The sequence below is a fragment of the Grampus griseus genome, assembly GCF_964374135.1.
Source record: "Grampus griseus genome assembly, chromosome: 4".
NCBI classification, from domain to species: Eukaryota; Metazoa; Chordata; class Mammalia; order Artiodactyla; family Delphinidae; genus Grampus; species Grampus griseus.
Genome location: NC_138997.1, coordinates 2606940 through 2621810, shown reverse-complemented (window position 1 = coordinate 2621810; position 14871 = coordinate 2606940). Strand labels below are relative to the sequence as shown.

General features: G+C 38.3%; 1 protein-coding gene across 4 annotated transcripts in view; it reads right to left on the bottom strand.

Annotated features, from left to right (window-relative positions):
* Nucleotides 1-14871, bottom strand: part of RXFP1 (relaxin family peptide receptor 1) — a gene marked incomplete at both ends in the record, with an annotated part of 94046 nt that overhangs the window by 40386 nt on the left and 38789 nt on the right. For 3 of the 4 annotated variants that reach the window (XM_082652677.1, XM_082652678.1, XM_082652680.1), the window contains one exon: nt 955-1053. The exons of the other annotated variant lie outside the window; for it this stretch is intronic. In XM_082652677.1, the coding sequence (XP_082508803.1) occupies nt 955-1053 (99 nt within the window). The remainder of the gene's footprint in view (nt 1-954; nt 1054-14871) is intronic. 4 annotated transcript variants of the gene reach the window in all.

Below are 14871 nucleotides of genomic sequence, written 5' to 3'. Positions count from 1 at the left end.
AAATTATACCTGTTAACTTTTTCCTTTCCCAAAAGCTTTTAGCTCTCTAATGATAAAGCAATCTGATCTTCATATTTGACAGGAAGACAACATGAAGTTGAGATAGATTGCTGAGTGACCTGTGAGACTTACAGGAGGGACGTATACCCCCTTAAAGTGGGGTTTGCTAGCAGTTTTTTTTTTTAGTCTCTTTTGAGTAATGAAGACAAAAAATATTTAAAAAATTTTAAAAAGCTGTACTTTACAATTTGTGGTAGAACATAAAGGGAAAAATACAGTGAAGTATCCTTTTCCCCAACGTCTGCTTTTTAACCAAGGTTTTGAAAAGCTAGGATTAAAATTACAACTTTAAGACACACATTTACATTTGAATAATTTATTAGAATAGGCAACATTTATTTAAAAGGAATTATGTATATAGATCTTTCTGATCTTAAAAATTATAGCTTACCCTCAATGTTATACCCACCTACAGACCCTTTCCAGGGTTTTTGTAAGTTTTCGGTATGTGACTAAAAGTAGCTGATTATAATTAATAAGGCTTTTTTGGTAGCTGTAAGGTGTGGCTTAGACTCCAGAAGCTTTCTCACTTACAAACGTTAAAATCCAAACAGATTCTCTGCTCTTCTATTTTCAGTTTCCTTTATATCAGAGTTGCTTTTATATCAGAGTTTATAATTATTGTGAAAAGGGGGCATGAAAAATAGCAACCCTGATGGACTGACATTAATCTTGTTCACAGCAATATCCGGCATGATTTATTACCGTTGCACTTATGATCCTTGAGTGATCGTAAAATAAAATCCTCAATTTAAGGCTGCGTGTCTACTAGAACATTATAATTTTGCAAATAGAAAACTATAAATTTTTTAAAATGTTGGATCCAACTTTTAAGAACATGGTGTCTTACTATGAACCTATAGGCAAGGACCATCATTCCCTCTGATTACTTACAGCATTCAGATGTTTCTGCCACAAAAGGATACCAGGAAGTCATTTTGTAGTAATTGGCAAAATATTTGTCAAGTTGCATAGACCATCCGTTGTTGTCACCTAAAATAAAGATCACAGAGCCGAAAAGTTCAAGAACAGAAATATTCTGTTGTGTCGGGGAAAACAGGTCCTCTCTTTAGAATAATTGAATGACCTATATGAGAATAGAATCTAAAAAAAAAGTGGATACAGGTATATGTATAACTGATTCACTTTGCTGTACAGCAGAAACTAACACAGCATTGTAAATCAACTCTACTCCGATAAAAATTAATTACAAAAATAATGAGTGATTGACAAACAGAGGAATGTCATCTGGGAGCTTGTCACAACATTCTCCAAAAGGGACACATTATCTGTCTCCATATAAACTTGCTATTCCTCCTAAATTCTCTGGATTGGTGAATGGTCCCTACAATCTATCAAACTGCTCAAAACAGAGAAATTGAGTTTTTTGGAATATGCTCATATCTGATTAAATATACTTTGTACAATTTTCCTCCATCTCCATGTTATTTTCTTATTTTTTCATGGCTCATTAACTCTTCCATGAAGATTACATTTGGGGAAGGAAAGGTATTCTAACATAAGTGCTATGTATGCTTGTAAGAGTATACTTCCTATTAAAGTCCCACTAAAAACAAACTGGAAAGAAGATAGACTACTTAAACATTGTATTTATAGCAGTTTCCATCCTTTAGTATTAACTTCTTTATTACAGAAGTTTTCAAAATAAACACCAGTAGCAAAGTAGTATGATGATATCTCAAAGATATTATTATATCTCAATGATATCATTATGATATCTCAGAGATGACTGATGGACCTCAAGTTTACCAACTGCAGATGTCAGCCTGAGACTCCAGCTGAGTGCCAGTAACTGGGTGGACAAGAGAAGCACCCCAGAAACGGCAAATCTCAGCTTCTGAACACCCAGGAACCAGGTCAAGGTGCCTCCCCGACCCTTGACATTGTAAAGAAGGTGGCACCTTAGGAAGAGAAAGAGGAGGAAGGGAAGGAAATCTGAAAGAATGGGCTTGTTCAGGCAAATAGAGATGGTAGCTTGTTGTGACTGTGGGATTTAGTGCATGTTTGCTCCCTCTGCATTCTATCTTCGGTTTAGAATGCTTTCTTGTTCTTCAGAAGCTGGTAACGTAGATCTATGTTGTCCAGATCCCAAGCAGCTCAGGTTCTTGTTATAGAAAAGCTTCTACCGAAGGGACTCACTCCTGCGAGACTGAAAGTTTGTAGACACCAGTCTTGTGGGTACCTAGCGGAGGTGGGGCAGTTATCGTGGCCAGTCTCAGGTTCCAGCTCCCTGGGTGAAGAGCTGATGAGCAGTAGTAATGGGGCAGATGCTTGCAACTATGGTGGTGTTTTCCCCACCCCTGACTCTTGCTTCTATTGTCTTTATAATGATTCTATAAACACATTCTTCTCTGTATGAAATCTCTTTTTTCTCAAGCAAAAGCAAAAAAAAAATCTAGAGTGGTTTCTCTTTCCTCCTTCCAGAAGGGATTGCAGATAACAGAATCTCAAGGATAGTAAGGTTGGGCTGTTTATCTGACCTGGATGGTTTTGAAGATAATGGTAGTCCGGTCACCATTACAAAATGGTACTTTCATAGTTTATGGCACACAGCAACCAGAAAAATTTGCTTCAATGATCACTCTTGGCTTCCTGGATTAGGAGCCTCTTGGAAGGATAGACTCTGGCAAAGTGGATGCTATGGTAACTCATCAGAATGAAATGTCAAGGGCTGTGGAATGAGATGACTACGGAGATGGCCCCAGAGAGATTAAGGAAAGAAAATGACAAGCTTAGGGTATGATGTCCTCAGCTCAAGAAAATTCAGAGGACCAGGGAGCTGCCATGACTACCCTAAGATAATCTTTTATCTCTTGGGACCTCAGGACTCAGATAGAATCTGATCCAATGGGTTGCTAAGGTTACAACATAAGCTGAATTCACATTTTGTCCTGTCTTTTAAGTGCACATTAAGACACTGATTTGGAAAGAGAGGGACCCTGCGAATTGTAATGGGACTTTTGAACGTGTTCAGTTGAATTTGCAAACCCTAAATCCTCATCCGACTGAGCCTTCCTGCCCAGCATAAATGGGTCCCTTCCCCTGTCTGACCAGGTTACTTTTTTGTTGGAGGCCTGCTAGTTACTTTACTTGACAAAACTAACTTGTCAACTCTCCTAGTAACTCCATTTCGTCATTATTGTGAACTCTACTTACAGATGGAAAAACTGATTCTGAGAACTTTAAGTGATTTGACTAAGAAACATAATTATTAAAAATAACCAAAGAATTAAAATAATACCATTATTTTAATGTTTTCTTTTCTAGCTCCAAAGATGATTGAATCAGTTTATACTCCTCTTATAGAAATTCCAACTTTTATATGACATTGTCTTTAAATATTTAGCTGTTACTACCTGTTACCTATTTATTGTTCTATTGCCTGTTTCATTTCCATTCTTGAGGCTCTTACATCAGCATTGTGTGAATTATACAAAAAATTATTTAACAACCAGAAGGAGTTATTAACTGGAATTTAAACTTCTCATTATTATTATTATCCATGGATCAATGGAAGTATTGTGAATCATTTGTAAAAAAAATTTAAAAATAAATTAAATTTCATACTAATGTTATGAATTTTTATACATTTATAAACGTTACAAATGAAACACGTGGTAAGAGAAGTCTTTTGGCTCTGGGTATGTTGAGGCACTGATGATTTTTACAGACGAGTTTTTGTGTTTCTACAGAGCGAGGGTGGAAAGGTCTGAAGGACTCAACCCCGCAGGCTGCCAGGGCCTGGTTGGGGGGCGGGGGAGAGGGCGCCCATGCTCACTTTCGTGTCCTGACCCATCCTCCTGGACCTCAGAACACAGCGATGGGACTCAGGCGAGGTGCTGCATCGCAGGGCTGGGCCTGTATCCGCAGGTGGTGTCTCACTGCTGCTGTGACATTCATGAGACAGAGTGGTTGGGTGACCGCCGGAAGACGTTGCTTTTCTTTCTCTCTTGTTCTTCAGCAGGCCCTGTATTTAACTGAGCTTTTCCAGTGAACTGTTGCAATTTGCTGCATTCTTACCATTAATAGGTGGTGCAGTGCTTAACATCTGTTCTAAAGGGGTTCACTATACCTGGTGTAGTTGCAACACTTTAGTCCAACAAATCCAAGTGATGTAGTTATTTATGCTACTTCTCTGTCTCTTTCTCAATCTTATTATTTTCTCTCCTTTTCTACCTCATTGTACCTCAACACACACACACACACACACACACACACAAAGACACAGAGTTGAAAAGAGAGGGAAAAGAGAAAGAGAGGTGATGGGGAATTTGAGAATGCAGAAGGAAACAGGACAAGACGGCTTATAGCTCTCGAAGTGAGAGCATATGTTTTGCGGGGAGATCTCTTTTTAAATAGCAGCATCTTCAAACAAACAAGCTTCTTTGCAATTAGCATTTACCTTCTTCCCTGCCTTCCCAAAGCATTTTCTTCTTCCCACCCGTTACTTCCTCTCACCAGAAAGCAGGAACACAGAACATAGAAGATGTAGCCAAAATTGCAAAGTTGGAAAGTTAGCATTTTTAAGAAAACAGCTTTTGGAATACGTGTTTCTATATCTTAAATCCCATACCCTTCATATTTCAAGGATGTATGGGACAGTGGGCAGAATGGTTTTTCATACTTTGCTTGTGATCCCACTGAAATTTGACTCTCTGAGTTTTCTCGAGGTATCACACAGTAGAGAGCACAGTACAAGAGGGTATTGCGTTAGGGGATGTGGTTCCTAGTGTGTGTTGCTAGTGCTGTATGAACAGCATTAAGTATATATATTTACTAAAAATAGGTTTCTTTAAAACTAAAAACATGTAATGATGCTCTGAATAAGAATGAATGACGCAGACCAAGAAAAATCTGGTCTTGCGTACTGCCTGAATAAGTATGTGCTAATTCAATGAATGAATGAATGAATGGGTCTCTGTCCTCAAAGACACTTCAGAGAAAACCCAGTCTCCCTGATGTTATAATAAAATTTGGGAACTGAGGCACTTAACAAAAACACAGATTTCCAGGCTCCTCTACCGGAGACTCTGATTTATTTGGCCAATATGGGGTCTGGAGGTCTATATATTCCATCAATGCCCTGGGGGAGTCTTACAACAAGTTTTGGAAGAACTGCATTATGGGATTTTCTCTGACTAGAGCCCTTCTCATGTTGCAGTGGAGGATGGCTAGATTTAGCAGAAGAATCCTGTCAATCAGAAGGATCAGATGTCTTTTCCTTAGTAACGTTGCTGTTAACAAGATGAATGCAAGTGGTCCATAATTTAAGGGCACTTTGCTCATATATCTTGTTACACTTATTATAATCTGCTTCATACTGTGCCTATTTATAGATGTATTTTATCTCCTTATGAGAGTACGATAGGAATTAATCTTCTTAGCTTATGTATTTTTATTGCCTCAGTGACTTCTAAGGTACTTTTAATATAGTTAAAACATGACTTTTACTAGCTCTCATAAAGTATATAAAATAGTAAATCATTATTTCATTTGCATCTAGTATTAGTTACAATTTATTTTATGGAAAGGTGCGTTAGACACACCAATCTGAATTCTGGAGAATGCATCTCTCTTCTCCATGCTCTCACATTCCCCGGCATTGGCGCCGGGGGTGGGTGTGTGGCGTGTCAAGGGTTGACGTCTGGATGGGAATGGGAAAGGTCCAAGTTTCTTGAAGGCACTGCATAGTTGTGACGGTGCTATATTAGGCTTTCCTCAAATTGCTTCCCAGGATTCTTCTTGAGAAGAGAGTTCTGTGGTTAAATATGCTTGGGAAATGCTGAATCCTGTATCCCCACTTGGAATTACTAATGCAGGCTAGTACGATGAAAGGAGAAATCAGCCTTAAAGAAATAGCTTTAATTTTGTTTAACCCTTTTATATGCCATCTTTTAATACATGTTGGGAACTGTTTGCTTCTGTATTCGCACAAGAAGACTCACAGACTTAGAGAACGAACTTACGGTTACCAGGGGAGACGGGTGGAGGGGAGGGAGTTTGGGATTGACGTGTATACACTACTATATTTAAAATGGGTAACCAACAAGGACCTACTGTACAGCACAGGGAACTCTACTCAATGTGATGTGGCAGCCTGGATGGGAGGGGAGTTTGGGGGAGAGTGGATACATGTATATGTATGGCTGGGTCTCTTTGCTGTGAAACTATTACAACATTGTTAATTGGCTATACTCCAATATAAAATAAAAAGTTAAAAATAAAAGTCTAGATGAGTGGTTTTCAAAGTGCAGATCTGGGACAAGTAGCATCAGTATCACTTGGGAGCTTCACAGAAAAGCAAATTCTTGGGCTCCACTCCAGGAGCTTTCAATTAGAAACTCTGTAGATGGGGTCCAGCATTCTGCATTTTAACAAGCCCTCCAGCAGATCTGATGCCTGCTAACGTTTGAATTAATCACTCTGATTAATCACTTTCAAGGGGTTCTGAATTTGGTAATAAAATTGTCTGCGTTGGGAAGTGAATCATTTCAAAACTTTAACAGGTGTGCTACTCACCCACTGTGTTAAAATGCAGATTTCTGGGCCCCATTCTTACCTACTAGATCAATGTTTCTGGGGGTGGAGCTCAGGACTCTGCACCTCTCACCAGCCAGCCGTGCCAGAGCACGGTTCCCAAACAGTCCTGTAGGTTTGCAGGGGCCATTCCTGGACTCCTTTCATGTTTGGATTTTGAGTATTCAAAGTCGAGGGACTCATGCCTCTGTCAGAGAGGAAGCCAGGACAAAGAAGGGTGCCATGATGCTGTGTGTTAAATACTCTACACTTTCATGAAACTGAAGGCATAAATCCTATTGGCTACAATATGGTTAATTTATAAAGTGTGGATTTATGCCAAGCAGAGCATCCCTGATTCTCAGATATTTCCTCAATTCTCAGCACCCATTCTTGGGACACAGTGGAACATCTCTTTCTCAGAAATTAATGATTGCCAGAGTAGAGGTGTCCTGGGCCATTAAAATAGACCTTGAGGTGTCGCCTGGTCAGACAGACCAATTCATCAGACCAGTAGTGTGAGATCTCCTTGAATTTGAATGACAATAGCTGTTTGCTGACGGAATACATATGCCTCTTTCTGGGTACTTTTATTTTTTATTTTATTTTTTAAATTAATTTTTATTGAATGATAGTTGATTTACAATGTTGTGTTAGTTTCTCCTGTGCAGCAAAGTGATTCAGTTATACATATACATATATCCACTCTTTTTAAGATTCTTTTCCATATAGGTCATTACAGAGTATTGAGTAGAGTTCCCTGTGCTGTACAGTAGGTCCTTGTTGGTTATCTATTTTATATATAGTAGTGTGTATATGTCAATCCCAATCTCCCAATTTATCCCTCCCCGCCTTTCCCACTTGGTAACCATAAGTTTGTTTTCTACATCTGTGACTCTATTTCTAGTACCTTTAGAGGCAACTCTGAAGAAATTAAGGCTGTGACATTATCCTGGGGATTTTTTAAAAGAAATTGAAGCCACTACAGAAACTGCCTTTTGTGTCCTATCTCATAGGAAACGTTCTGAGCTGAAAGTCTTTATGGAGTTAACTCAAACACCATTGAAGCATTGTTGGATAAACATATTTGAAGTTAAAACGAGGTTTGTATTTATAGAAAAGCCAGGGGTTCAGCTACATGCATTTTTCCTACTCTTTTGAGAATAATAAATAGAAAACCAGTCATTTTTGAACGTACAATGCATAGTCGTGTATCAATACACATATTTATGACTTGTGTCACTTTCCCTCCTGTCTTTTTGACCTTAAAACAGACAAACTACCAACTTTAATGGAATATTCTAAAATGAAAACAGGGAAGTTCTACATCAAACTGCCTGGCATTGCCATCATCCTGACAGCTGTGTAAAAGGAAATGAAAGGATATTTAGCGTTCCAGAATTTTAAATGCAGGCCCAATTAAAAATTAAAAGGATCCTTGAATACACTTCAAACATTCTTATAATCCTATTAAAAGATATGTATCATCACCATCATACCCGTAAATAAATACTGTTTGTCTAATTCTCATAGATTAGAGACAGGCAAATAATCGGGGTTATTAATAAAGTTTCCTTTCCCTTGCATTCCTTGCACTCTGCCCTTTTCCTATAGGAAGAGGCTAGAATTTTCCACTTTCATTGCCTTGGAAAAGGAATGACACAGATGTCTGCAGATAACAAAAGAATCAAATTCTTAGTATTTGATTGTCAAAGGCCCAGGTTTGAGCACTGACAATAGATGTGGAAAAACAAATAAAGAAGAGCTGGGCTCTGCTGTTCCCGGACCAGACAAGAGACTTGGACCAGAAAGGGAGAGGGGAAAGGTCTGCCTGGGCTGAACCAGGGGGAAATCAGAAACTCCTCACCTTCATTATATTTGCAAAGACCCTATTTCCACATAAGGTCACATTCTGAGGTTCTGGGTGGACATACATTTTTAGCAGATTCTAACTTACTGCATCACCCAAAATGTATTAGAGGAAGCTTCCGTTTTCCCTGTGGATCAAAGGAATACAAATATGGAAACAGAGGAACCAATGTCTTCATCCTTTTCCTGTAGACAAGGATGTTAAAGTGCAGAGCAGGGTGATGTTCAGAGGCTGCCGAGGCGAGCATCTGAACTTGGGTCTTCATGGTGGAGTGATTCAACCTGCCTCCAACTGGGATGAGGATAGGTTAGCATGACTGTGATGGGGAGCCTTTTTCTGCACGGCCATTTGTTTATAATACAGAAGGAGTGCTAGCAAATTCTAATCTGGAAACTCAAAGAGTTCCCTTAAAATAAAAGCCTGGATGTAATCAACAAATTTCATAGCATTTGAGAATTTGATGGTACTTTATTTTATTTTTTAAATACATATACATATATCCCCATATCTCCTCCCTCTTGCATCTCCCTCCCACCCTACAAACCCCACCTCTCTAGGTGGTCACAAAGCACCGAGCTGATTTCCCTGTGCTATGCGGCTGCTTCCCACTAGCTATCTATTTTACATTTGGGAGTGTATATATGTCAATGCCACTATCTCACTTCGTCCCAGCTTACCCTTCCCCTTCCCTGTGTCCTCAAGTCCATTCTCTACGTCTGCGTCTTTATTCCTGTCCTGCCCCTAGGTTCTTCAGAACCCTTTTTTTTTTTTTTTTTTTTTTTTAGATTCCATATATATGTGTTAGCATACGGCACTTGTTTTTCTCTTTCTGACTTACTTCACTCTGTATGACAGACTCTAGGTCCATCCACCTCACTACAAATACCTCAATTTCATTTCTTTTTAAGGCTGAATAATATTCCATTGTATAGATGTGCCACATCTTCTTTATCCATTCATCGATGGACACTTAGGTTGCTTCCATGTCCTGGCTATTGTAAATAGTTCTTCAGTGAACATTGTGGACATGGTTCTTTTTGAATTATGGTTTTCTCAGGGTATATGCCCAGTAGTGGGATTGCTGGGTCGTAGTTCTATTTTTAGTATTTTAAGGAACCTCCCTACTGTTCTCCATAGTGGCTGTATCAATTTACATTCCCACCAACAGTGCAAGAGGGTTCCCTTTTCTCCACACCCTCTCCAGCATTTATTGTTTGTAGATTTTTGATGATGGCCGTTCTAACTGGAGTGAGGTGATACCTCATTGTAGTTCTGATTTGCATTTCTCTAATGAGTAGTGATGTTGAGCATCCTTTTGTGTGTTTGTTGGCAATCTGTATATCTTCTTTGGAGAAATATCTATTTAGGTCTTCTGCCCATTTTGGATTGGGTTGTTTGTCTTTTGGATATTGAGCTGCATGAGCTGCTTGTAAATTCTGGAGATAAATCCTTTGTCCATTGATTCGTTGACAAATATTTTCTCCCATTCTGAGGGTTGTCTTTTCATCTTGTTTATGGTTTCCTTTGCTGTGCAAAAGCTTTTAAGTTTCCTTAGGTCCCATTTGTTTATTTTTGTTTCCATTTCTCTAGGAGGTGGGTCAAAAAGGATCTTGCTGTGATTTATGTCATAGAGTGTTCTGCCTATGTTTTCCTCTAAGAGTTTTATAGTGTCTGCCCTTAAATTTAGGTCTCTAATCCATTTTGAGTTTATTTTTGTGTATGGTGTTAGGGAGCATTCTAATATCATTATTTTACATGTGGCCATTCAGGTTTCCCAGCACCACTTTTTGAAGAGCCTGTCTTTCCTCCATTGTATACTCTTGCCTCCTTTATCAAAGATAAGGTGACCATATGTGTGTGGGTTTACCTTGGGCTTTCTATCCTGTTCCATTGATCTATATTTCTGTTTTTGTGCCAGTACCATACTGTCTTGATTACTGTAGCTTTGTAGTATAGTCTGAAGTCAGGGAGTCTGATTCCTCCAGCTGCGTTTTTCTTTCTCAAGATTGCTTTGGCTATTCGGGGTCTTTTGTGTTTCCATACAAATTGTGAAATTTTTTGTTCTAGTTCTGTGAAAAATGCCATTGGTAGTTTGATAGGGATTGCATTGAATCTGTAGATTGCTTTGGATAGTATAGTCATTTTCACAATGTTGATTCTTCCAATCCAAGAACATGGTATATCTCTCCATCTGTTTGTATCGTCTTTAATTTCTTTCATCAGTGTCTTATAGTTTTCTGCATACAAGTCTTTTGTCTCCTTAGGTAGGCTTATTCCTAGGTATTTTATTATTTTTGTTGCAATGGTAAATGGGAGTGTTTACTTAATTTCTCTTTCAGATTTTCCATCATTAGTGTGTAGGAATGCAAGAGATTTCTGTGCATTAATTTTGTATCCTGCTACTTTACCAAATTCATGGATTAGCTCTAGTAGTTTTCTGGTAGCATCTTTAGGATTCTCTATGTATAGTATCATGTCATCTGCAAACAGTGGCAGCTTTAGTTCTTCTTTTCCAGTTTGGATTCCTTTTATTTCTTTTTTGTCTCTGATTGTTGTGGCTAAAACTTCCAAAACTATGTTGAATAATAGTGGTAAGAGTGTGCAACCTTGTCTTGCTCCTGATCTTAGTGGAAATGTTTTCAGTTTTTCACCATTGAGAATGATGTTGGCTGTGGGTTTGTAATATATGGCCTGTGTTATGTTGAGGTAAGTTCCCTCTATGCCTACTTTTTGGAGGGCTTTTATCATAAGTGGATGTTGAATTTTGTCGAAAGCTTTTTCTGCAACTACTGAGATGATCATATGGTTTTTCTCCTTCAATTTGTTAATATGGTGTATCACATTGATTGATTAGCATATACCAAAGAATCCTTGCATTCCTAGGATAAACCCCACTTGATCATGGTGTATGATCCTTTTCATGTGCTGCTGCATTCTGTTTGCTAGTATTTTGTTCAGGATTTTTACATCTATGTTCGTAAGTGATATTGGCCTGTAGTTTTCTTTCTTTGTGACATCTTCATCTGGTTTTGGTGTCAAGGTGATGGTGGCCTCGTAGAATGAGTTTGGGAGTGTTCCTCCCTCTGCTATATTTTGGAAGAGTTTGAGAAGCATAGCTGCTAGCTCTTCTCTAAATGTTTGACAGAATTCGCCTCTGAAGGCATCTGGTCCTGGGCTTTCGTTTGTTGGAAGATTTTTAATCACAGACTCAATTTCAGTGCTTGTGATCGGTCTGTTCATATTTTCTATTTCTTCCTGGTTCGGTCTCGGAAGGTTGTGCATTTCTAAGAATTTGTCCATTTCTTCCAGGTTGTCCAGTTTATTGGCACACACTTGCTTGTAGTAATGTAGTACCAGTTGTTACTTCTCATTTTTCATTTCTAATTCTATTGATTTGAGTCTTCTCCCTTTTTTTGTTTTTTGAGAAGTCTGGCTAATGGTTTATCAATTTTGTTTATTTTCTCAAAGAATCAGCTTTTAGTTTTATTGATCTCCGCTATTGTTTTCTTCATTTCTTTTTCATTTATTTGTCATCTGATCTTTATGATTTCTTTCCTTTTGCTTCCTTTGGGTTTTTTTTTTTTGTTGTTGTTCTTCTTCTTTCTCTAATTGCTTTAGGTTTAAGGTTAGGTTGTTTATTTGAGATGTTTCCTGGTTCCTGAGATAGGATTGTATTGCTATAAACTTCCCTCTTGGAACTGCTTTTGCTGCATCCCATAGGTTTTCGGTACCTTGTTTTCATTGTCATTTGTTTCTTGGTACTTTTTGACTTCCTCTTTGATTTCTTCAGTGATCTCTTGGTCATTAAAGAGTGTATTGTTTAGCTTCCATGAATTTGTATTTTTACAGATTTTTTTCTTGTAATTGATATCTAGTCTCATAACGTTGTGGTCAGAAATGATACTTGATACTATTTCAATTTTCTTAAATTTACCAAGGCTTGATTTGTGACCCAAGATATGATCTATCCTGCAGAATGTTCCATGAGCACTTGAGAAGAAAATGTATTCTGTTATTTTGGATGGAATGTCCTATAAATATCAATTAAGTCCATCTTGTTTAATGTATCATTTAAAGCTGGTGTTTCCTTATTTATTTTCATTTTGGATGATCTGTCCATTGTTGAAAGTGAGGTATTAAAGTCCCCTACTATGATTGTGTTACTGTTGATTTCCCCTTTTATGGCTGTTGGCATTTGCCTTATGCATTGAGGTGCTCCTATGTTGGGTGCCTAAATATTTACAATTGTTATATCTTCTTCTTGGATTGATCCCTTGATCATTATGTAGTGTCCCTCTTTGTGTCTTGTAGTAGTCTTTATTTTAAGGTCAATTTTGTCTGATATGAGAATTGCTACTCCAGCTTTCTATTGATTTCCATTTGCATGGAATATCTTTTTCCATCCCCTCACTTTCAGTCTGTATGTGTCCCTAGGTCTGAAGTGGGCCTCTTGTAGACAGCATATGTACGGGTCTTGTTTTTTTATCCATTCAGTCAGTCTATGTCTATTGGTTGGAGGATTTAATCCAGTTACATTTAAGGTAGTTATCGATATGCATGTTCCTATTACCATTTTCTTAATTGTTTGGGTTGGTTTTTGTAGGTCTTTTCCTTTTCTTTTCTTTCCTGCCTAGAGAAGTTCCTTTAGCATCTGTTGTAAAGCTGATTTGGTGGTGCTGAATTCTCTTAGCTTTTGCTTGCCTGTAAAGATTTTAATATCTCTGTTGAATCTGAATGAGATACTTGCTGGGTAGAGTAATCTTAGTTCTAGGTTTTTCCCTTTCATCACTTTAAATATGTTCTGCCACTCTCTTCTGGCTTGCAGAGTTTCTGCTGAAAGATCAGCTGTTAACCTTATGGGGATTCCCTTGCATGTTATTTGCTGTTTTTCCCTTGTTGCTTTTAATATTTGTTCTTTGTATTTAATTTTTGGTAGTTTGATTGATATGTGTCTTGGTGTGTTTCTCCCTGGATTTATCCTGTATGGGACTCGCTACACTTCCTGCACTTGATTATCTCCTTTTTTTCAACTATAATCTCTTCAAATATTTTCTTGGTGATTTTCTTTTTCTCTTTTTCATCTGGGACCCCTATAATTCGAATGTTGGTGGGTTTAATAATGTCCCAGAAGTCTCTGAGACTGTTCTCAATTCTCTTCATTCTTTTATCCTTATTCTGCTCTGCAGTAGTTATTTCCACTATTTTATCTTCCAGGTCACTTATCCTCTGCCTCAGTTATTCTGCTACTGATTTTTTCTAGAGAATTTTTAATTTCATTTATTGTGTTATACATCATTGTTTGTTTGCTGTTTAGTTCTCCTTGTTAAACATTTCTTGTATTTTCTCCATTCTATTTCCAAGATTTTGGATCATCTTTACTATCAGGACTCTGAATTCTATTTCAGGTAGACTGCCTATTTCCTCTTCATTTGTTTGGTCTGGTGGGTTTTTACCCTACTGCTTCATCTGCTGTGTGTTTCTCTGTCTTCTCATTTTGCTTAACTTACTGTGTTTGGGGTCTCCTTTTCGCAGGCTGCAGGTTAGTAGTTGCTGTTGTTTTTGGTGTCTGCCCCCAGTGGCTAAGGTTGGTTCAGTGGATTGTGTAGGCTTCCTGGTGGATGGGACTAGTCCCTTTGTTCTGGTAGATAAGCATGGATCTTGTTTTTCTGGTTGGGCAGGTCCACGTCTGGTGGTGTGTTTTGGGGTGTCTGTGACCTTTTTATGATTTTAGGCAGCCTGTCTGCTAATGGGTGGGGTTGTGTTCCTGTCTTGCTAGTTGTTTGGCATAGGGTGTCCTGCACTGTAGCTTGCTGGTCGTTGAATGGAGCTGGGTCTTAGCGTTGAGAGGGAGATCTCTGGGAGAGCTTTTGCCATTTGATATTACGTGGAGCCGAGAGGTCTCTTGTGGGCCAGTGTCCTGAACTCGGCTCTCCCACCTCAGAGGCACAGGCCTGACAACTGGCCAGAGCACCAAGACCCTTTCAGCCACTCGGCTCAGAAGAAAAGGGAGGAAAAAAGAAAGAAAGAAAGAATAAAATAACATAAAATAAAGTTATTAAAATAAAAAATAACTATTAAAAAATTAAAAAGTAATTTAAAAAAAGAAAGAAGAGAGCATCCAAACCCAAAACCATATCCACCAATGATAACAATTCCTAAAACTATACTAAAAAAAAAAGAAAAACAACGGACAGACAGAACCCTAGGACAAATTGTAAAATCCATGCTTTACAGACAAATGACACACAGAAGCATACACATACACCCACACAAAAAGATTAAAAGGAAAAAAATATATAGCTGCTCCCAAAGTCCACCTCTTCAATTTGGGATGATTCGTTGTCTATTCAGGTATTTCACAGATGCGGGTACATCAAGTTGATGGTGGAGCTTTAATTCGCTGC